At 33.2% G+C, this 22894-nt stretch overlaps 7 protein-coding genes across 8 annotated transcripts in view; 2 read left to right on the top strand and 5 right to left on the bottom strand.

Moving 5' to 3' along the window:
* Positions 1–5941, bottom strand: part of LOC108768148 (BTB/POZ domain-containing protein 7) — a 19962-nt gene extending 14021 nt beyond the window's left edge. The window contains exons 1-9 of one of the 2 annotated variants that reach the window (XM_018518468.1): positions 5793–5941; positions 4425–4682; positions 3679–4061; positions 2977–3527; positions 2730–2893; positions 2261–2645; positions 2024–2176; positions 1771–1927; positions 1329–1507 (exon numbers count right to left, since the gene is read on the bottom strand). In XM_018518468.1, coding sequence (XP_018373970.1) covers positions 1329–1507; positions 1771–1927; positions 2024–2176; positions 2261–2645; positions 2730–2893; positions 2977–3527; positions 3679–4061; positions 4425–4663 — 2211 coding nt within the window. In that variant the 5' untranslated portion in view covers positions 4664–4682; positions 5793–5941. The remainder of the gene's footprint in view (positions 1–1328; positions 1508–1770; positions 1928–2023; positions 2177–2260; positions 2646–2729; positions 2894–2976; positions 3528–3678; positions 4062–4424; positions 4683–5792) is intronic. The other variant, XM_018518469.1, reaches the window with a different exon arrangement.
* A 1010-nt stretch (positions 5942–6951) lies between these two features.
* On the bottom strand, positions 6952–8484 carry Dhrs4 (Dehydrogenase/reductase 4). Its single transcript, XM_018518411.1, has 5 exons — positions 8260–8484; positions 7902–8079; positions 7526–7750; positions 7290–7424; positions 6952–7201 (listed from the first exon to the last, which is right to left on the bottom strand). Exons 1-5 carry the CDS (start codon positions 8427–8429, stop codon positions 7031–7033), a joined length of 879 nt encoding a protein of 292 aa, XP_018373913.1. The 5' UTR covers positions 8430–8484; the 3' UTR covers positions 6952–7030.
* Positions 8485–9485: 1001 nt separating this feature from the next.
* On the bottom strand, positions 9486–11600 carry LOC108768156 (peptidyl-prolyl cis-trans isomerase E). Its single transcript, XM_018518481.1, has 4 exons — positions 11527–11600; positions 10577–10746; positions 9909–10268; positions 9486–9803 (listed from the first exon to the last, which is right to left on the bottom strand). Exons 1-4 carry the CDS (start codon positions 11558–11560, stop codon positions 9486–9488), a joined length of 882 nt encoding a protein of 293 aa, XP_018373983.1. The 5' UTR covers positions 11561–11600.
* Positions 11601–11775: 175 nt separating this feature from the next.
* Positions 11776–14032, top strand: Ssadh (succinic semialdehyde dehydrogenase). The gene is made up of 2 exons (XM_018518480.1): positions 11776–11849; positions 12348–14032. Exon 2 carries the CDS (start codon positions 12373–12375, stop codon positions 13891–13893), a length of 1521 nt encoding a protein of 506 aa, XP_018373982.1. The 5' UTR covers positions 11776–11849; positions 12348–12372; the 3' UTR covers positions 13894–14032.
* A 1040-nt stretch (positions 14033–15072) lies between these two features.
* On the bottom strand, positions 15073–17170 carry LOC108768116 (ancient ubiquitous protein 1). The gene is made up of 3 exons (XM_018518400.1): positions 16974–17170; positions 15802–16709; positions 15073–15636 (listed from the first exon to the last, which is right to left on the bottom strand). The coding sequence occupies exons 1-3, from the start codon at positions 17012–17014 to the stop codon at positions 15407–15409; spliced, it is 1179 nt and encodes a 392-aa protein (XP_018373902.1). The 5' UTR covers positions 17015–17170; the 3' UTR covers positions 15073–15406.
* A 1241-nt stretch (positions 17171–18411) lies between these two features.
* Positions 18412–20481, bottom strand: LOC108768114 (type 1 phosphatidylinositol 4,5-bisphosphate 4-phosphatase). The gene is made up of 6 exons (XM_018518399.1): positions 20185–20481; positions 19897–20081; positions 19591–19800; positions 19031–19171; positions 18900–18954; positions 18412–18637 (listed from the first exon to the last, which is right to left on the bottom strand). Exons 1-6 carry the CDS (start codon positions 20270–20272, stop codon positions 18552–18554), a joined length of 765 nt encoding a protein of 254 aa, XP_018373901.1. The 5' UTR covers positions 20273–20481; the 3' UTR covers positions 18412–18551.
* A 507-nt stretch (positions 20482–20988) lies between these two features.
* On the top strand, positions 20989–22427 carry LOC108768120 (uncharacterized). Its single transcript, XM_018518412.1, has 2 exons — positions 20989–21496; positions 21797–22427. Exons 1-2 carry the CDS (start codon positions 21408–21410, stop codon positions 22425–22427), a joined length of 720 nt encoding a protein of 239 aa, XP_018373914.1. The 5' UTR covers positions 20989–21407.
* Positions 22428–22894: the final 467 nt, after the last annotated feature.

Here is a 22894-nt window from a genome sequence, read left to right as displayed (position 1 = left end):
CATTTAGATTTTTCTTATTATTTTAACAATTTTTGTTTATAACAATAAAACTAATAACAAATAAAATAAATAACCTATAAAAATGTGTTGCTCAATAAAGCCAGAATGTTATAAACATAACTTTCACATGTATGTAGTTTATTTAAAGCGAAAATATTAATATATATGTTTTATGCCCTTACAACCTCCTTAAATGTCCTTCTTCTTAAAAAGTCGGTCACCTTACTACATAGAAAATATTGACAGATAGCTTCATAGAGGCGCTAAAATTTATATAAATATGTGATTTTCAGACAATATTAGATGTGATAAGACGATATATCAGGTAATATTAGGTAATATAATATTATATAATAAGGACCAAAGCTAATAAAGAACAATTGACTAAGTCAACTGCTAAGACTAATTTGATGATAGAAATATTAACACAAACAAATCATATATCTGTCGACGCTAAAAATATTTTTAAATATTTATGACATTTGAAAGTCATATTTTTAAAGATGTCTCGTAAACAAGTAGTCTTTTTAGTGTAAATAGTATGCATGATGCACGTAAGGCTTGTAGTCTCAATTTAATTTTATAAAATGAAAATATTATCAATGAAAACATTATATATTTATCGTGTTTGAAAATCTTTGTATTCTTGATAATAATAAATTCTATACGTATCACGTATTCACGAAATAAAATGGAGAAATTAATAACGTTTGTATAAATATTGTAAATTATGAAGCAATATTTTATGAGAATATACATTACTATTAATAAAATTTAGAATAAACAGTACAATATAAAGCAGTCATTATCTATCTTTATTTACAATTTATTCACAAAATAATTATGTGTAGAATAAATATACTTATTTTTAACTTCGTACGCGCGAATGTATTTAAATTCTTGAAAATATTTAGAATATTATACTGATATACGTTTCTAGCATTTTATGGCACTCGTTTGTAACAACCATAAGTCTGTTTTTTATTCTCGCATTAAACTATATTTGAATTTTATATTTCGCTCTCGACAAATATCGAAAATATATCTATTTCATTGTAAGTTCCAAAAGTGTGTATTAGTTCAGTTATAGAAAAAAAACCTATATCACATAGAATTCGAAATTAATAAAAAAAAATGCATTATATATTATAGTTTAATCGTCTCAGAAATCTTTTATCTTTTCGTATATTTATTTGTTTTCGTATTGATTTTTCCTGCTCCGAATTTACTCAACGCGGATACGATATTATTATACACGTTTTATTACTATTACTGTTATTGCTATGAATTATTATAAACTAACATAGAAGTAACATAGAAAGACTTACTTCCAGAAGATCGGCCACAGTGTCGGGTAAATTAAACTCCCTGACAACGCGTAGTCGCACTTGCCGATTAATTTCGTGTCGCGAAGAAAGCGGCAAACTTATCGCTCGTTGACAACTGGGCGATTGTTTCAATTTCTGCTCTCGTTTCAGCATTGCAGCCATTGTTGCAGAGTCTGGTACTATAATACAGATAAAGGATCTTTTATCCTGTATCAATTATTATCAGTTAAACCTTATTATCTATATGTGTGATTTTCTCCGTTATCAACTTCTCAATCATTATTAAAAATATTATTTAAGCACTCTCATTTTCTTATTACAAAATAGTCTGTGTTTTTATGTCAAATTGTATATATAATAATAATAATAATAATAACTAATATATAAAAAACTAAGTTTATGTAAATTTTAAGTTGAAACTAATAATTTAATGTCGTAATACCTGGAAATGCAGCTGCAAGGACATCAACGCCAGCAGTTCCCATGGCTCTTGGTTTCTCCTCAACCATGTATAGCGCATCCGGTATATCTGCTACGTATCGTGGCCTTCGTAATCTCACTAGATCTGCTTCTTGGATCATTTGTTCTTCCACCAAGGACTAATATCGAATAAATATAGTACTTATTAGTATATTCCATTCAATGTGTTTCTAGCTTTGAAAATTATGTATTACTATTATTATTATTATTATTACCTTGATCTCTTCATAATACGGCATGAATAGCCTTGGCCTTACAAAAAATCCATTTTTCTTTCCGCCTCTTATCCAAGCATTTACCCTCAAATTATCTCTTTCGTCTCCTATCATATGACTTGGTGGAGTGGAAACTAATCCTCTCCTAATAGCCTAAAAATTTATCAATATAAAAAATATATTAACAAGAGATATATTTTCTTTTAAATAATTTAAAATGTTTGGTAGAAAATATACCTGTACTAATGCTTCACTATTCGGCGGTAATATATGATCTATTCTGACAAGTGGCAGAAGTTCGCTCAATATCTCCCGTAATTCGATGTCGCTAAGATCTCTTTTCTTAATACCCTTTCTCGTCACAGAATGCACAGTATGGCTAAGCAAATTAGGTTCCCGATCCTCCATACGACGTACTAATTCGTGTTCGCCCCACTTGAGCACTGCCTGCAGTACTTCAAGTTCGCTCGCTTGTAAAAAATGGCTCTGTAAAACATTCGCTAAGTGGGCATGATCTAACTGATGAAGAATCGAGGACGAAGCAATTGGCTGAAATTCCTCCCTTAAGTAATGCAACGCTTGTCTGTGCACCCATGCTGATCCGTGAGGTTGACTGCCCCATCTGCACATAATATAATTTTTTTAGTAATATGATCTAATTTCTAACTTTTGTAAAAGATTTATTAGTAATTATAATCTGATTTACTTGAGAACAGTCGGTAGCGATTCCAAGGAGAGGTACTCCAAAATAAGATCCTCACAACCTTGCGATAATATATCAAGCTCGAGAAATCTTCCAATCTGATACAATTCCATCGCTTCTTCTAATGGACTTGGTCGCATTCGGCCCGTATGTGTTAGGGCTTGAACCTATAAGTTTATTAAATAAAAGTATTAACATAAAATTAATATACATTAGTGTAGAAAATATTCTTTTGCTAAGACTTTCTTACCTCTCCCAAACTACCAGCGCTGTTTCCACAACCACTTCCTCTCAATATTAATGATAAGTCGACGGTATCTAGATACACAGCATGTAGTAATACTCTGGCATATCGTTTAGGTATCACGCTTTCATCCAACACTATTCTAGTAGGTATGTGAAGCGCCCTTTCTGTGTGATCCTCGCCTGATCTAGTCCGTCTTTGTATTAAATTTCTGAAGAAAGGAGATCTTGCGGAAAGTATTGCTTTGTGACATGGCAGCTCTAATTTCGGGCGAAATCCGTACTCCGAACTTCCACTGTCCGGTCTTTGATAATCACTGTCCGACGTGAATACAAGAGCAGCATCTGCATAATCACCAGTATCCAGCAAATATCTGAGATCATGTTCCAGTGGATTTGGAGTTCCAAATTCTTCCCCGAGTCGTCGAAGTAGGTTTGCTTCCAAAGTCGCGTCATGTGGACAAATATCACCAGTGTAAAGATACCGTAATAACGCTGAGAACATCTGCACTTCAAGATGTGGAGTTCTTAGCTCCAAACAGATTCTAGCACCATATCCTGCAAATTTTAATAAAGATATGTATATATAGCTTTATATATATATAATAACAGTATTTTGCATAATTAATTTTCATATTATAAAGGAAAAATTGCTATAAAAAACTTTATTGCTTTATAAAGAGAATGTAAACTGTTGTTAAATATATACCAGGACAACCAGCCAGCAAATCCCTAAAGTACAGGCATCTGGCGGAAAGCACGGCTCTGTGAACGGGAAAACACGCTCCTCTATATACAAGATCCACATCGGAACAGTGTTTGTAATCGTATAACATCGACAGATCTTGCTTAAAAGTAGCAGCTGGCGGTCTAGCTAATTCAGCTTGAACATGAAGATCTTTCAACGCAGCTAACGCCTCATACTCTTCAAGTAAAGCAGTTGCTTCTAAGTGACTCCATGTACACACCAGGTCTCTAATAATTCTACCATGATCACACGCTTTAGAAGAGCGACGTCTCCTAATAAATTTCTTGCGTAGCGTCGCAAATCCTGTCATCTTCTTCTTTTTTTCTCTATACATGAATAAACAACTATAGAAAGTTTAATGTGCGGTCAAAACTATGGCTCTCATTTTTCAATAATTATTTACCTATTTATATATTCTAAAATATTAACACAGCGTACTCTTTTAAAATTCACTATTTTTTTATATTTCTTGCTTATAAGATAATATTTAAAAATAGTTACATTGATTGAAACATTTCTCTTGTTTGAAAATTTAAAGGCTAATATGGATAGGTTCTATTTGCAATACTCGCGAGTATAATTTCATTCTTGTTGTTCGTCAAACGTTAAACAAGGATGAAATGATGCTTGCGAGCGCTGTGAATGCCAAATGGAATATACCCTCTGACATACAAATATTGTAAATGTGTAAAACATTGATAATGTACCTAACTGCAATGCCATGTTGTTCCGGACTACTTGACGCCGAGAGTCTGGCTGCTTGGACAGAATCTCCACCTACGCTGGTGATGCTTGATGATGCAGAAGCACCCATTCTATGTGTCATGTGAGAGGCATCTCCAAGCTGTCTTCTCATGAACCAGGAGTCCCTTTTATCAGTATTATCTATACCCCTTATGCGTCTGCGTTGTAACACACACGGTGTTAAAATACGAAGTACATTCATTGCTCACCCAGACGACAGCCTAAAACAAATCAATGTACATATGGAGCATATATTAGCATAGGTAATTTGATAACACAATATAAGATTTTAACTTTTTCAAAATTATAAATTTGATACAATGAAAAGATAAGAAAGATGAACAAGTAATTCATGCAAGACGTATTAATATTAATGGCTTATTTATATATATGATTCTTCAAATATATCTCTTAATTAAGACAACTATATATGTATTTATTTGAATTTTTTTCGTTGTTATATACAATTTTATCTATTTTACTGTGAATTTGTAATACAGTGTTATACATTACTGTTAAATATTTCTTTCTGATGAAACGTGTGTCTACAATTTAAAATCATGTTTGCATATTCAAATGTTTTATTTAAGATAGCAAAGAAAATTCACGTTTATGCAAGCAAATAATTTTACTTCAAGCAAATTTTAGCCATATTAAAAACATGTGAAGTATCAAATATTAAACACTCAACATTTAAATTGGTTTAAATTTATCAAATTTATTCTACTCGAATTTAAATATATAAACGGTGCTTTTGCATGGTTGAAACAGCATTGGCATATATGCAAACACGTGCAAACGAAGCACCAGGCCTTTGAGCAACAGAGAAATTGACGTATTGATAATGCATCACACAGCGACAGATTCCCGACGAGCGTTTCCCCAAGAGGTATCACTACCCAGTCACAGCGAGGGAAAGGGGAGCACGCGCGGATCTTCACGATCACGGGATCGGTAGATCCCATGAGACACGCACGGTGCTCCGTTTGGACACAACGCGAAGGTGTCAGGGGGCTGTGCGAGCGATCGCGCAAATAATGCGTGACGGACCATGCAGTCAGCGATACATGACGTGCAAAGCAGAGCAGGTTCACTCACCTTCACGTTCGCAGGGTCGAAGGGGGGAAGAGGATGATGAACGAAAAATAGATAAATTATGATATAAGCCAAAGGGTCGCGTGAATAGGAAGGATGATAACGAGCGAGTTACACACAGTGACACAAACAATATCCGCCGTCGGCCGTCAGATGAAATTCGCGGATTTGACGACGGTGACGACAGTAACGGAGGGAGAGAAAGGGGACGCGGGAGTGCTCGGCGTCGTCGTTACCTGGGTCTCCGGGACTGGCGTCCCTCATCCATATTACTCGCGTTCACTCGGTGCGACACTCGGCCGCACAAACTCTCGCTGATAATCATCACAATGCACGACAGCCATGTTTATCATCCGGGGGAGGGAGAGAGCAAGCGAGCGTGTGTCCAGCGTCTCTCGTGCGTGCGCGCGCGTGTATGAGCGGACGTATGTGTGTATAGGGTAAATAAAAGCGAGCGGAGAGGTAGATCGCGGTCGCGGCGCCTAACGGTGTCGTCACTCGTCGCCGCAGCGGGGCGCGCTGCGGGCAGCTCGAGAGCTCGAATCGAACGAATCGATCGCGCCGCGATTCACGTCAAACGCGACGTCAGACGTCACACGGCGCCGACCGCGGACGCCGCTGCTGCGATGACGTTCAGACGTTCGATCGTCGGTGACGACACGACTCTTATCGACGCTTGTCACTTTTCAACACTCTTCAATAAACGTATAACGTCGAACGTGTGCGTTGAAACTTTGTTTGCTTTTCGCGCGATATTTCGAAAAAAATATTTGCTTGGCAGGCCAATGTTTGCTTGACAACAGAAAAAGCACGATTTTCAAGGTCCTTTAAAAAAAATATATACGAGGTCATAATCATAAACAGCTTAACATATGAATTTACAAGCATAAATCAGTTATTAAATTATCACTGAGATTAGTTATGAAATTATTCCCGAAATCCCACATGTCACAATACATGAATATTATAACATAAAATTGCGATCCGATGCATAAATTTATCTTAAAATTTTGTGAATATATATTTTTTACATTATATACTTTAAAATTATACGCGTTTATATAGTCACTATTTTTACTTAAAACCGTTTTAAGTACATACAATTTTAAGATGTCAAAAATCAATTAAAACTGCTTCAATGATTGATATAACATTAACATTAATTAAAATAAGATTATGAATACTGGTCATACAATTATTTAAATATGTGACTTTGTTAGTTTTTATTTTGTTTTTTTTATGGACTTACAATACTTTTTACAATTTTTTTCCATATACTTATGAGTATACCAAGTTAATACAAATTTATAGATATGTATATATGTATATATGTATATGTGTATGAATATATATATATATATTGTATATGTACACAATTTAAAAAAAATAGTTCAGTAAAAAAGAATTTCCCAGCGTTATTGCACAAACATAACTTGAAGAGTAATATAAAACAAGTATGTTATTACAAAATAATTTAGAGCCTTGAGTTTGTTCCACCAGACACTATTATAGTTTCGCCAGTGATATAAGAAGCATCATCGCTTGCTAGAAATGCCGCTATGCCTGCAACCTCATCAGGCGTACCGAGTCTTCTCATGCTAGTATTCATTTTGACCAATTCGTGACTTTCTTCTGACTCGTAAAGCTGAAAATATAATAATTTGTGTACGAGATATCCCTTTGATATAGTTTTGATGAGAGTGAATGATTCGGAAAGATTTATAGAAAAATACCAGCTGTGACATTTTAGTTTTTATCACTCCTGGTGCGATGCCATTTACACGGATTCCCTCATCCGCAAGCTCACTTGTAGTAGCTTTAATCAGACCTAATAAAGCAGTTTTGCTAACTGAATATATGCCCAGTAACTGAAAAATATTGACAATGTTATTGATACTTTTTACTATGTTAATATTTAATAGATAGAGAAGATAAAAATTAAAGACAAAGTGTTTTTAAACAAACTCACATTAAAAGGCTGATATCCAGCAACTGAAGATATAATGATAATAGAAGGTGATTTGCTGCATTTGAGAAGTGGCAAAGATTCCTTCATTAGTAGGTACGTACATTTGACATTGATGTCAAATATCTTATCCCATACTTCTTCATCACTGTCCAATACTGGACCGACTGTTGGATTAATACCTGCGTTAGACACCAAAATATCCAAGCCTCCAAAGTCAGTTTTGGTCTGTAATTTTTTACAATTTTATAACTTCTCAATACATCAATAATAATTATACTTATATGATGATACAACCTACAATTAGAAAAGTTATAGAAATGAAGATATAATAAGCTTCTCTTTCTCAAAGAAAGTAATGATTTATCATGTTCTTTACTTTTTCCAACAGATTTTTTCTTTCTTCTGCCTTTCCTACATGACAGATGGTACCAGCGACTTGCAAACCCTCAGATTTGAGTTCCTCTACGGCCCTTTTCACATTTGCTTCCCTACGACTACTGATCATTACCTTGGCGCCTTCCTGCGCTAAACGTCTTGCTATAGAAAAACCTATTCTGTAAAGATTCAAAACATAACCTTTATTGTAGCATTCAGAAATAATCAGGCCGATCTAATTAATCAATTTTCATATTAATAGCAAATGAGAAAGAGTAGGATTTTTAAAAATGAACGTTGATGTATTGTGCAATAACCATTCAAATTAATGTTAAAAATATGAAATAGTCACATATTACCCATCTGTGGATGCTGTTACGATCGCGACTTTTCCTTCCAGTCGATGACATTTTATCGAGGATGATGCATTAGCACTGAATTGTCGAACACTTTGATTGATCGCCGTACGCAGCATGTTGAAAGATGTGAAACAGATACGTTTAGCGTTGTGCAATGTACAATATCGCATATTCGCATGTCCGATAGACTTTGATCTTTCAATAATGGATTTAGGTACCTTTGATATCTTCAATATATATATATGTGTATGATATTGCATCGTGACATAGCAGAAAAAGAGAATGTCAGTACATACATTTTATACACATGTACAAATATATATTAGACAAATTTTATCTATATATATATGCACATATATATATACATATAATCAGTATATATGTATGTACACATATTTATATGTAAATGTTTGTACTTTATATCTTAGACTGCATTTCGATGGTCATTGTTAATACTGACAATCTAGTAAAACTTGAAACATACTCTTAATGATAATTTAATGTTATCAATGTTTAATAAAAATTTTTAATAAAATTTGCGTTTATTAATTACAACATAAATCTATGTTAAAAAAATAAAAATATTAATCTAAAGAATTATAGAAGATTTATTAGATAAATTAATATAAAGAAAAGCATGTTAGAAACTGGAGAGAGAAAGCTTATAGTCTTAAGTTTTAATACTGATTGTTACAAATAACATTTATTAAATAATGTAATTTTTAATCTAATATTTTACTTTAACATTACAAGAAAATAACGGTGACATATATATTTTTTTAAATAACATTTTTAACCCTGTATGTATGTATATGTATCAATATACTGTTACGTGTCTACAACCTGTGTACATACGTATAGTTAGTAAATAATGACAGTTACTAAATAATCGTAAAAAATGATAAAAGTTACGTGAAGTGCTTTTGCTTAATGCACATGTTTTATTACTTTTTAAGTTTTTATAGTTATTTACTGATTAGGAAAAATAAGGATAGTTTTCATCCATTTTTACAATTATTTTAAAACGATCTTATCATTTCGTTTTATCCAAATTGTTTTCAATTATAAATGGCACATAACAAAAATTAACGCGTCATTTCTCGCTTCTGATGTCACGATTCAATATAGCTGTGGTGACTACTCAGGAGCCTTAAAATAAAAAAATTTAGTAATTAATTTTTTACAAGTTTTAATTTATTACAAAAATTTTATATACACAGAAATAATTATACTAATTCTCCGCAAGCAGTTATGACGACTTTTTGTGTCGGCGTGCCTGCTTTTGTTCCACATTTTTCAATCTTTCTAAGTACATCTATTCCACTGAGGACATGTCCGAAGACAACGTGTTTTCCATCTAGCCAGTCTGTTCTGGCTGTACACATGAAAAATTGTGATCCATTCGTATTTGGACCAGAATTAGCCATTGATAGGGTTCCCGGACCTGTGTGTTTTAATTCAAAATTCTCATCGTCGAACTTGTTGCCATAGATTGACTTTCCACCTGTACCATTGTGGTTCGTAAAATCACCTCCTTGGCACATCTGTAATATTTGTGTTAAGGACATTTTTACTTAAAAAAATAAGGATAAATAAAATTATCTGAGATACCGTTTTCATATAGAATAAAAAATGTGATTTAAGGATACAAAATCTGGAATAATTCTGTGTAAGGTGCTACCCTGATATCCATATCCCTTTTCATGCGTACAAAGTGCCCGAAAGTTCTCTGCAGTCTTTGGTACAATATCTGCTCGTAACATCATGATAATTCTACCCATTTCTTGCTTTCCTATGCTTATGTCAAAGTAAACCTGAGGATTCTGTTTTGATTTCTTCGATTGCACAACATCATTTGTCTTTGTATTGTCATCATTTTTCAATGTCTCGCCCGCATGTTCTTGTAGCCAAGCATCGTCTGCCCATACTGGTTTCGATGAACCTTCTTTTATCTTTTGTGGCTTAGCGATATTTACTCTTATAGTTCGGCCAAACAATTCCGAGTCGTTCTATTAATCAACGCAGATTAATTTTGATAAATTATCGCAAACTTAAACAAGTCATATTGTTTTTACATATGCCTAACGATTAGATAAGAAAAAAGTTAGATTTACATCAAAGGAATGTTAATGCTCTCTATATCCCTTAATTCATTTTTGATAAAAACTATCAGTGACTTTTAGAATTTTTTAAGAGCTTATCAGTGAACGATTCATAAAATAAATTATTTACGACCAACAGAGTCTATAAAATTCTCGATATCAGATGCTATCAAACAATTCACCAATATTATTTATACCATTTTACATAAATATACCATATTATCTATAGCAGCGGCTGCGTCTTCTGCAGTTTCAAATTCAATGAATGCAAATCCTCTGTGCTTTTCCGACTCGTAATCTAATGGTATTTGGACATCAACAATTTCTCCAAAAGGTATAAATGCTGCATGTAACACCTTTTCATCGACTTCTTCAGCTAAACCACCTGAAAGATAAGAATAGAATCCGAATTTGAATGATAACTTGCCACACAATATTTCTCATTGTTAATAATGATTATAACAAAAATTATTTCTCAAATATACAAATAAATAATAGCAATTTACAATATATTTAGGATGACTTTCATCAAACTTTGATTAATTTAATAGATAGTTAATAGGAACTTGTTAAGTGTGTAATATCTATTTTGTGAATGGAGTAAAACATGAATGATAACTTCAATTAAACTTTGATTAATTCTAAACAATAAAGATAATAAAGAAAGGTCAAATTTGAACAAACCTGACTAAAAGATTATTAATAATTTATTAATAAATAGATTAATAAAAAAATAAATCATATGGAACTTTTAACTTAGTGATCATCAGTTACAATACTTAATAAACATTATCGTAGAAACTAATAACTTATATATTAATAAATTAAAATAATAAAAAGACACCGGAGAGAATACAAAAGGAGAGTCAAGGAGTTTAATTATCCAATGGATAGTCAAACTTGTCAAGTTATAGTATCTATAATTTTTGAATGGAATAAAAAGATAAATAAAATTATTAACTTATTGTTGTTTGATATAAAAATAAAATTTAGTTCAAGCATAATAAATCGTAGAGTCAGAAATTTTGCTGCAAGCAAATACCAGTTGAATTGATCATTATTTACTAGAATTATTCAGTTTGTGTGATTAAAGATATCCTGAGGGTTATGTCACATGCATGTTTAGATACGTTAGTTCAATATCTTCTAATTAATTTATACGTGCCTACATAGATGGTCCGCTTCGTGTTTCCGCTCATGATGCGTGAAACACTTCGTTGTATTTTTCAGTGCAATTTCAACAAACAATCAAACTCGATAACGAGCGTATTGACTGAGGGACGCCGACGCGTCGGCACTGTCGGCAGCCACGGAATCGTTGATCACCGAGGATTTATAAACGCGATGTAATCGGCAGTGAGAGGACGTCACTTATATAAGCTCGATCTGTCAATTATGCTTTCAATTGACAACGTTACTAGACCGGTAGGATGTTAAATGAAAACCAGTGACGTGCAGTACTCTCGTCAAATTAATAACCTGTTGAAGGTAAGTATTAAAAACGTTATTAATAATATAACTAAAATGAAAAGAGTGTTGTGTTTTAAAATTAAGACAGCGCATAACGTATGTTTTCTTGCTTGATTGCTTGCGTTTTAATAAATTATAGAAATTATGCATTCTCTGTGTGTATGTGTGTGTGTGTGCAATTCTATTAATTTACCAAATGCAAGCAATCTAGCAAGAAAACATATGTCGTATGCTGCTGGCTTTATAGAAATAAATTAGAAAGTAGATATATATAAGAAATTAAAAATAGATGCAATTGTAAACATGTTGTTTCACACACGTCACATGAAAGATAATCACACGTGATTACATTGATAAGAACAATTTAATATATATCACATATGAGGCAAATATCATAGATAAGTGAATAAGTTAATCAGTGTAACATAATTTTATAAATAATTTATACGTACTTTTAGCTGTATCTGAAGATTCTATTATTTAATTATATTCTTATATTACAACTCTTTTTTACAGAATACATTTGATCACTTGCAAGAGAATGCTTAGAATAAAGTTGTTGCAACAATATATATTGCATCATGTGCCTTTGAGCTCAAGAGCAATGCATCTCTTGAGGGATAATGCTTACGTTAATGGGAATTGGATAGGTGCTAGTAGCAAACAGACATTTCCCATTTGCAATCCAGTTGACAATACTGTAATTGCTCATGTTCCTGATATGAATGCTACCGATACTCAAGTGGCCATTGATGCTGCTGCCAAAGCTTTCGAGTCGTTCAGTAAAACCACGGCCAAAGAAAGAAGCGATTTACTTAGAAAGTGGTACAATCTGATGGTTGAGCATTTCGAGGACTTGGCTCTTATCTTGACGAAAGAGAATGGAAAATCTCTTGCCGAATCTAGAGCAGAGATTAAATATGGAAATTCTTTTGTCGAGTGGTTTTCAGAAGAAGCTAGAAGAATAGGAGGAGAAATACTGCAGGCTCCTGTATCGAACAGAGAATTATTTTTATTAAGACAACCAGTTGGTGTAGCTGCCTTAATCACACCATGGAACTTTCCACATGCTATGATTACCAGGAAGGCAGGTGCTGCACTTGCTGCTGGCTGTACGTGCGTCATTAAACCATCCGAGGACACGCCGTTAACGGCACTGGCGCTAGCAGATCTCGCGGAACAGGCGGGTTTTCCTGCAGGAGTCTTGAATGTACTCACTACGAGTATAACAAATTCAGCCGCCGTTGGCAAAGAGCTGTGTGAAAATTCAAAGATAAGAGTGCTATCATTTACCGGCTCTACAGCTGTGGGGAAAATCTTATATAAGCAATGCGCTTCAACCATGAAACGGCTTGGCCTCGAATTGGGTGGTAACGCACCATATATTGTATTTAAATCTGCGGATGTAGACCTAGCTGTAAATAGTGCCATGGCCAGTAAATTTCGCAATACTGGTCAAACATGTGTCTCGGCAAACAGGTTTTTTGTAGAGGCTGATATTTTTGATGAGTTTGTTAAGAAGTTTGTGATAAAAATTGAGAAAGATATCAAGATGGGAGATGGTTGCAAAGAAGGTATCACTCATGGGCCGCTCATAAAGAAAAGTCAACTGGATATGGTACATGGTCTAGTAAAGGACGCAGTTCAGAAAAGTGCTAAAGTACATTGCGGCGGACATCCGTTGCCAGACCTTGGACCATTGTTTTATGCACCTACTCTGTTAACCAATATAACTAAAGACATGCTAATTTACAACAAAGAAATCTTTGGCCCCGTAGCAGTAATAAATAAATTTTCTAGCGAGGATGACGTATTGAAGCAAGCTAATGATACACCAGTTGGTTTAGCTGGATACTTCTTCTCGCAGGACATATCGCAAATATTTAGAGTTGCGCGTAAATTAGAAGTCGGTATGGTAGGTGTCAATGAGGGATTAATTTCATGCGCGGAGGCTGCTTTCGGTGGAGTAAAAGAATCTGGTTTAGGAAGGGAAGGTTCTAAACATGGAGTTGAAGATTTTCTTGATATTAAATATGTCTGTCTTGGCAATCTTAAATACTGATACAAAATACATTTTGAATAATTAGTCTGATAATAGTTACTATCAATCAAGAGCAGACAATAATAGGCCATATAATTTAATAAGCTAATATATAATAACAATATATAATAATAAATATAATTTCAAGAGAGAAAGAGAGAGAAAGTGACTATAATTCTTGGCTATGACTCATATATAAGACTAATTTTTAATAGTTTTTATTATAGTTAGTTACAAGTTGTTGTAGTAATAAACATTGAAACAATTTAATTTGAATTTTTAGAACTCAAGCACTTTATTTTAATTTGTATCATGTACATTTATTAAATTTTTATATTTATACGTAACAATTTATTACGGTATACGTATACATTTATTAATATTAAGCGAGGATATCAATGAAAATATTAAGTTTCTTTAGTGTATATATATAATTTAATTATCATAGTATAAAAGTATTTTTATATTTTATTTTATTATTTTGTTTTTTCCTATGTTATAGATTTTATATTTTTTATATCACATATAACACGTATAGTACAAAACAAGTCTTCCAAATTTTATAAATGGAGTATACAATATATAAGAAATATTTTAGAGAGGTATTGGCATATTTTTGCCTACATTCGTCTACTTTTTCCATAGATATTTTATAGATATTATATGCTTTAATTGCGTATAATCATAATTATTAGGAATTACGAGAGGAACTCCATGGAGAATTTTAGACAGTACAAGAATAATATGAAACGTATATATGAATATGTTCAAGTCATAATTATGCTATTATAATTATATAATTGTAATTATAAATATATAGATTTGAAGTATATATAAATTGTTGTATTGGTATCTCATGCTTACTTCCGCTTATATTACTTTTTTAATAAAACTTTTGTCCGCCGTACTCTTTTGTGACTTAATTGTTGATTATAATTAAGTATCAAAATGATATGTCCAAATTTATTTAAAGTTCCATTAAAAAGGAAATTTTATTACATCTACTTGTTATTTAACGTTTAATTTAACAGAATCACGTAATTTTTATTTATTAAAAATTACAAGAGATTTTATAATCTCTATATTACGTATATATCATAGTATGAATTATTTTTTATTGAAACTAGAATAAATCTTTTTATTTTGAAAACAATATAAATTTTTTGGCCTCATATAGATATATATACTCAAAAAGATATATACTTCTATAATGTTTCGTTTATCTACAATGAAATAATTGAAATTCGATATAAAAATCTTAAATCTCCCTGCTGCTCAAGCGAGTAATTCCATTATTATGATAACTGCATTAATATAATACATACTGATAATTGCATTATTTAAAAACTTTTCTATAAAATATTGCTTATAATTATAATGGATAGGTTTTGTACAATTACGTGTGATCATATTTTAGAAATAAAGATGTATTCACACATGAAGTAATAGTAAATATAATACATGAACAATAAAACATGTTATATAGATGTTATTATGACAGTGTTATAACCAGAATAAAATAATAGTAAGAATGTCAGCAATTTGTCAGTCCATGTTTTTTAATATACCTTTCCCTAGCTTCTTGTATCATTTTAGCTTTCTTCTCTTGGAAGGAAGTAGTACCCAATATTTTATCCTTCGCAGAACTTGAAGATGCACTGGACGATGTTACAGATGATTGAGCTGGTGGATTAGGTTCTGGAGTATAAGTAACTATGCCATCGAGAATATTGGCGATCGTAACATCAACGTTTCGAGTTTTCACTGTGACAAAAATCAAACGAGCAGATTTAATAACAATTGCTGTTACCAAAAAATCGCTATATAATCATTACTGTAAGATTAAATAAAATAATAAGATTTAAACAAGAATTAAAATAATAAAAGTTAATAAATTTAAATTAAGATTTAAGATAATTATATACATACTGAGATCTCGTAGAATCACATTCTGTGGAACCAATGGAAGTACTTCACTGACTTGATGAACCATCCTTTGTATTTCTATACTATGTATAACTTGTGAATTTGGCGTGTTTCTGGTGGGACGCGCATTACTGAGTATCCTCGTGCGGTAGCGCTTTTCATACTCAATTTTGTCTGATACAGTATGAGAACATGTCTGAAGTCTCAGAGCATCCGCGATATCTTTTTCCACATCTCGCACAAGTATCTCATGATCAGAGTTTCGTCTGATTTTCAGGTACTTGAGTGTGAAAATTGTATAGGGCACAAACATAAACCAAAATGCTTCTGTCAACCTTGTTGAAGCCAATGAGGTAAGCTGCACAGGTACAAGTTCTGATCTTGACGCTTTGATGGCAACTGGTTGGACAGATGTTTCTATACTGAACGGCCAGGAATTAAATTTCAACAGAGCGACTTGATTGTTAGTTGTGCCAAATTCAGGCTGCACAGACACACTATATGTGGAAGTGGAGAGAAATTGCTTTATGTTGGCAATTAATGTTTCCTTATTGCTCATATTCATTTTCTGGATTCCCAGCGCGTTACTCAAGGCAGTAGGTGGCTCCCAAACACTAGGGATTACTGTCTCCGTCATACGACGTAGAGCGAAGTGATCCAGAACTGATACACTATTGGCGATTATTATCCTTGATTGCTTGTCTCTGGGTTCACTCTCGGTATCAATTTTAACTACGATACCAAAAGCAATTCTAATGCCATAACTTAAAAATGTTCGAAGAGAATTGCAATCTGGTAGTACCGATGCTAGAAGCCAGGACAGCAATACCACTAACAGTCGCAGCAACACAAGTACAAATCCTATTGGCGTATATAAGATTACAAGTAGAAGGCGCCAACCGCTGGGAAACCTAAATTCATAACGTAATTGATTAAACTTTAATGCTTTAAGTTTGAATGATAATTATAGCGAAAAGTAATCAGTTTTTATTCTGTCTGAACATCTTTTACAGTGAATACTCCATATGACAAAGAACAACTATTTTTCACTTGCAAGAAAATCTCTCACATTCTTGTGGTTTTCAATCAATGTTTGCAACAAAAGTAATGCATTTGAATAACAATAGCTGTGACCAACAGATTCTTTGCAATATTGTCATAACAGATTGTCTTACCTGCTTTTGTTAAATAAATCCTGAATATCAATTTGTGACATCTCTTACAACAAACATCTGTCACATTTGAAGGTACAGTACTCGTCGTTCGTGTTTCCTTGTTAATGTCTAAAATGTTAAGTCAAGTATCTCCAGACAGTGACACGATTATTATTTGTGACCCTTTCTCTCACATACTTTTCAGTAACCTCCCTATCGATGCGGATTTTCCTTTTCGCTACTTTCAGCAATCAGCTGTTCCGCAGTAGCGTGACTGGTACTAGGGATTTTTTTTTCATTCACGTCTCTCAGCGGGAATTTTAAATGTTCCAAATCTAAATACCAATTCGTAAAGCTGTTTATCCTACAATTCAATCAATTAAATATGATTACAATTAGGAGGATGTGGGTTGATTTGATTCTATAATCGAAAGTACAAATTATATAATATTCCATATAATACTGTCGGTCTATTTTATAATTATTTATTTGTTATGCTTGAATAATGATTCTTCTGTATATCGCATATATACTCACAAAATGTTTCATATGGCAATTAAATAATTACTTATTTTTCTCGGATCGATAAGTTTATTCATATAATGTGTAATAAATGCAACTGTTAATTTTTTACCAAACGGAATTTATTTTTTTAACAAGTATAACATATCTTTTATTATATGATAAAGGAAACTTATATAGAATTGAGTAAGAGTTGTGTAGAAAGAAGAAATATATTTTTAAAAGAGCATTGCAGATTATAAGGAGTATATCGTCGAAAATCGTCAATGGGAATATTTTAATTTTCGTAATCGATGAAGTGTATTTTATGACAGTGAAAACTAAAAAAAACATCTCGCATTCTTCATATAATATATAATCACGTATTTGGATTTATATTTCCTAAGTGCGTTATTTATAATATTAATATATACATTGATACTTTTATCTCCCTCGTAATTGCATTCACGTGTGCTACAAAGTCCATATAAATCCAGAAATTTATTTGAAACAATATAATCTTTTTAATGTATTCAATACACATGTTTTTTATATAATGTAAGAAATAAATTTAAAAACAGATTCGTATAGATATATGGGTTTTTAAAACTTATACGTACATTTGGAATTATATATATATATATATACACATATATAGAGCGCATTCTCTACTCAGTAGGTTGAAAATAAAACTCGGAGCCCATAGCTATTGCTCCTATGCTTGTACATATAAAAGTGCACAGGAACAATTTTTCATAAAATATGGGCTTCCGAGAAAGATTTCCTACGATCATTATCTTATCTGAAGAAAACATCGCGTAAATAAACATTTGCTTTCTTCCCGATCACGAAACATGTTCATATGTGTATGCATATTATATATAAGAATGTATACATGCATTATCATAAACAATATAGATCTGCATACGCACATATGGCCATATATATATGTATGTATATATATATATATATATATCGTTCTTGCCTTAAAAGGATTTTAAATGTCACATTACTATAAACATTTGTTCTAAATAGGTTAAATGACATTCATCTCAGTGGAATTGATTTTGTATTGTTTGTTCACTGTTGTTTGGGAGACTACATAGGACCCTCTATCAAACTGATCTTCATCGTACAGTAATAAATGCTGCGGCCCAAGCATAAAAGCGCCAATAGAAATGCACCTGGAAACATGATTCAAAATGTGATGAACGGACTTTTGCAATAGCGTTTGAATATTAAGAATTATAAAATTATCGATAAATTTCGAAATCTAAAACTTATGTCCATGATAGAAAGCTCACTCCGAGATCTTGGAGAAAATATCAACAAATCATATTAGAACAATTTGGCCAATGCGATTAGTTAATTCTTCTTTATTTGAGATCTCGGAGCGTTTCTAGCATTGTGGAGACAAGATTTAAAATAATGTTTATATGTCCTTACCAACATAAGCTACATAAATTCCACCATTTGTTTTTACATATTTATAGGTTCCAACCTGTAATTATATACAACATAAAATAAATATGATAAAGATCACACTAGATACAAAGAATTCAAATTTGTATACTGACTGTTACGGCTATAGCAATTATTAAGGCTATAATCCCAACGATAATGAATACAATTCCTCTTCCTCTGGCAAAGTCTGGACCAACGGAAGATATTTTACGGCAATGTGGACATCGAGCCAAAGCGTTATTTAATGTGTTAAACTGTGGAAGACAATTTGTTGAGTGAAACAATGGGCGCATTCAGCGGACACAGTTGAGTAAGTACTCGTTGCTATTTGTATATTGTTCTAAGTTTATCATGAATCTAAAAATCTATTCCAATTACAGATAATAATTACTGAATGTTTACACAACTGTTGTACCTGTTAAACATGGCTAATAACTTTAAAGTCTAATCTACAATGTACTTTGCTTCTTGTTTTTCGTATTTTTACCTCTTTCCTTTTTGCCTCTTATTTGTTTCTTTTTTTTGTCGCATGAGATGAATTTTAAAAAAGACAAGAAACTTGAGAAAATACACGATTGTCGATAAAATGATTGCAGAGGGAAAAAACAAGATGTAAAAATAACCAAAAACAAACACATTATAGATTTAATATACCATGTCTCTAATGACTCACCAAGAATGTGTCATGGCAATGGGCACAGCCTACCCTGCACATGCCTGGCATGGATAGAACTGGAGGTGTAATAGGGCTTGGAGCAAGATTAATAATACGTTTACAATTTGGCCTGGGACAGGCAATACGCTGCGAAGAACTCTTGCATATGAGTAGACAATTGCACGGACATCGTACATACTTCTTTCCAGGTGGAGCATTACGTATAGGCTACGCAAGAAAAGTAGACAATGGAGACTCATGACATTAACATTGTCACCTACTAGTAAACAAACTATAAACAAGAAATGATCTTTGGAAACGTACTGTGGCCTCGTTACATTGACAGCACTTAACGACGTGCTGATCCCTCTTTCCGGAAATATCTATCATCGCTTGACAAACTCTGCAAGTGACCATTGGCATGCCACCCTGGATGGCGGACTGATACGGCGGTGGCAGCTCATCCGGGCCAATCGTAGAGACGGTGTGCACATTGGACTGTGTTTCGTCTGCAATGACAAACAAGATAATGACATCCTCTTGGCGGCGATTCTCGGACGCGAACGCGTTCTCGCGTGTGAACGGAACGCGAGACCCGCGGTGTTACCGTACCGCCGATCGCATCGTTGCTGTGCGAGCTGTACGTGACGTTCTCATTCTTCAGCAGCGGCTGCCGCTCGCCCTCCTTGCCGTCTCCCATGTCGAACGACGATGGGAACAACTCACTACCACGGCACGACGGACACGATTCGTTTCTATTGTTTGACAGAACAGCTCCCGGTGCATCGATGACAAGGATGACAAAATACGAATTCCCCCCGCCACCCCCGTATCGTTCACAATGTATCGCGCGAATACAGAGGAGAAATCGCGATCCTCCTCATGGGTCTCGTCTGCTCGAGAGAACGAAAATTCGCACTGTCCGCACTCGAAGCGGGATAAATGTACCGCTTGGAATTGGCGGGAGAGAGACGGTAGATCAAATTTGCTCTAAAATCGTGCAGGAGGCGCGGCCGAGAAACAAACGACTGTAGGATAAGGTTAGATGAGTTTCGGAACGCCGCAGACATTTTCGTTTTTCCTGACGTTGGCTGCATTGCGTCGGATCATGTCGGAGTCGATATCGGAGCAGAGAAACTTGAAAGCACCAGCCATCCCGGCCTTTTTTGTGTAATGTTTACATCAGCGCACCAACATTCTTTTTTGCGATATAGGAACTAAGTACTACGTTTATTTTGCGAAATTGTCGATAATATCGTGTCGAAAAGATGTGGTGCGAGTCTGTGTTAAATCGCGGTGTCAAAAATGGACAGATGTCGATCCGTGCTACATCCAAATTTGTGAGTTTTAATCTGTTTTTATGTTTGTGTCACAAACTCGCATCTATACATATTCATTTCAACACGACTCGCATCACATCTACTTTCGACGCTGCGATTTTATCGTCAGTACGACGTTACGTAGTTCTCAAATTGAAAATAAATGTACTGGCGTTAGTGTACTGGCGATTTCAACGGTCCCTAACAAAAACATGGGATGACTCCTTGTGATTTTTTTCTCTGATAGAACGGAGCGTGCACATCGAGATTAGTTATGAGACGAGGCACGGACAATTCTTTTATAAAGCAAAGTACCCTCAAGTTCAATTTAATTTACGCTGATTGTTAAAACGGTGGAAGGGTTAACGAGGCAATCGTGTCTTCTTTTCGACCAATGTTAAAGGGAATCACGGGGACCACTGCGAACCTCACGATTGTTTTGCCGGAGTTACATGTGATCAGACTAATCAGCGTGTAAACAGGAAAAAATATATATCTCAACATTTCATAACAATTATGGAGACCATTAAACATTTATGGAATGTCAATCAATTCATAACGAAGCTGAAGTGTCCATTGGTTACAGATTTACAGATGTTTTACATGTAATTTCCTGCATGCTTTTTATTTACATTATTTATAATATATAAATATAGTTATGTATAAATACAAAGAAATATTAAATCTCTGTGATAAAAATTTTAACATTATTGCTCGATTATCATTAAATATTATTTGAGTCGTGTAGGAATTAAAATAATTTTGTTAAAAATAAATTTATCATTATATTTTGATAATAAATTTAAATAATCTGGAGAGAAACAAATTGTACTATTATACTCACATATATTGTCAGTGAATTTATATAAAAGAATTCCTTTTAATATTTATTAAAATGTTTTCAGGCAGAAATGTAAAAATTTTAGTAACAGTATAGAGTTGCCACAGCAGAATTTTGGACCATCAACAGCATGTTCGCATTGTGGGTCACTTTGGGGTACAATGGATCATCAAGTTCGGATAGCAAGAGGCAGAAAAATGTCTAAATCAGTGAAAAAGATTGTACGATACATAAAGGAAAATCCAGATCAAAAGATTCCAAAAATTCGTGCAACCTTAGCACAGAAATCTATAAAAAATGAGATGAATAGATTGGTCATTAAATGTTCTGTCTGTTCCAAGAACACTGAGTTGCCACTCAAGAAGAAAAGTCACTTAAAGCCAGTAAAGTTGAATAATTCACAAATGGAAACACCGCAAAGTAACCGTAAAAAGAAAAAAAAGAAATCTAAGGACAAAACTGCTGGTTTAAATATCTCAGGTTGTACGCCTGTATTACAATTGAACAAGAAAAACAATAATGTAACGCCTACAATATCACCTGTGATCACACCTAAAATAATTTCAAGTAACAAGAAATCTATTTCCCCTAAAAAATCTAAGAAGTTGAATATAGAGCGATTAAAACGTATTATGGACAATAAAACACCTTCAAAAACAAATAACTTGCATAGTTTTCTAGCCGACTTATGTTGAAAATGTAGATACATATGTATATATTGTAAATATCCGTATAATAATGGATAATAACATTTTTTAATAAAAAGAATAAAATAAGTATCTGAATTTAATTATTAGAAGTATAATTAAAATTTTGAATTTAGAGCCATACCTCTATCTTTAAGATATTAGCATATGGAAGTGGATGTAAGTGGGTATCATTCTTAAAACAACACATTTTGCATTATTAATATAATTCTTATGAGGCTTTTCCAAGTTGCTAAGCTAAGGAGCTAATTTTATTCTCTAATTTAAAGATAACTATTGTTTAACTTTGTTTGCAACTCAAAATATAAATCTTTATTATAAATATCTTATTTTATAATAAGAATATTTTTAAGACAAGATTTAAATAACGATTGTATATAAATATAGTTCTTACTAATTAAGATTAGAAAGAAATCATGAATACGTTTTTAAACTAAATTGTCTATTTCTTAAAA

Source organism: Trachymyrmex cornetzi, unplaced genomic scaffold, assembly GCF_001594075.2.
Source record: "Trachymyrmex cornetzi isolate Tcor2-1 unplaced genomic scaffold, Tcor1.1 scaffold75, whole genome shotgun sequence".
NCBI lineage: Eukaryota > Metazoa > Arthropoda > Insecta > Hymenoptera > Formicidae > Trachymyrmex > Trachymyrmex cornetzi.
Note: the sequence above shows the minus strand (reverse complement) of the source record. Positions and strands in the feature narration are given on the sequence as shown.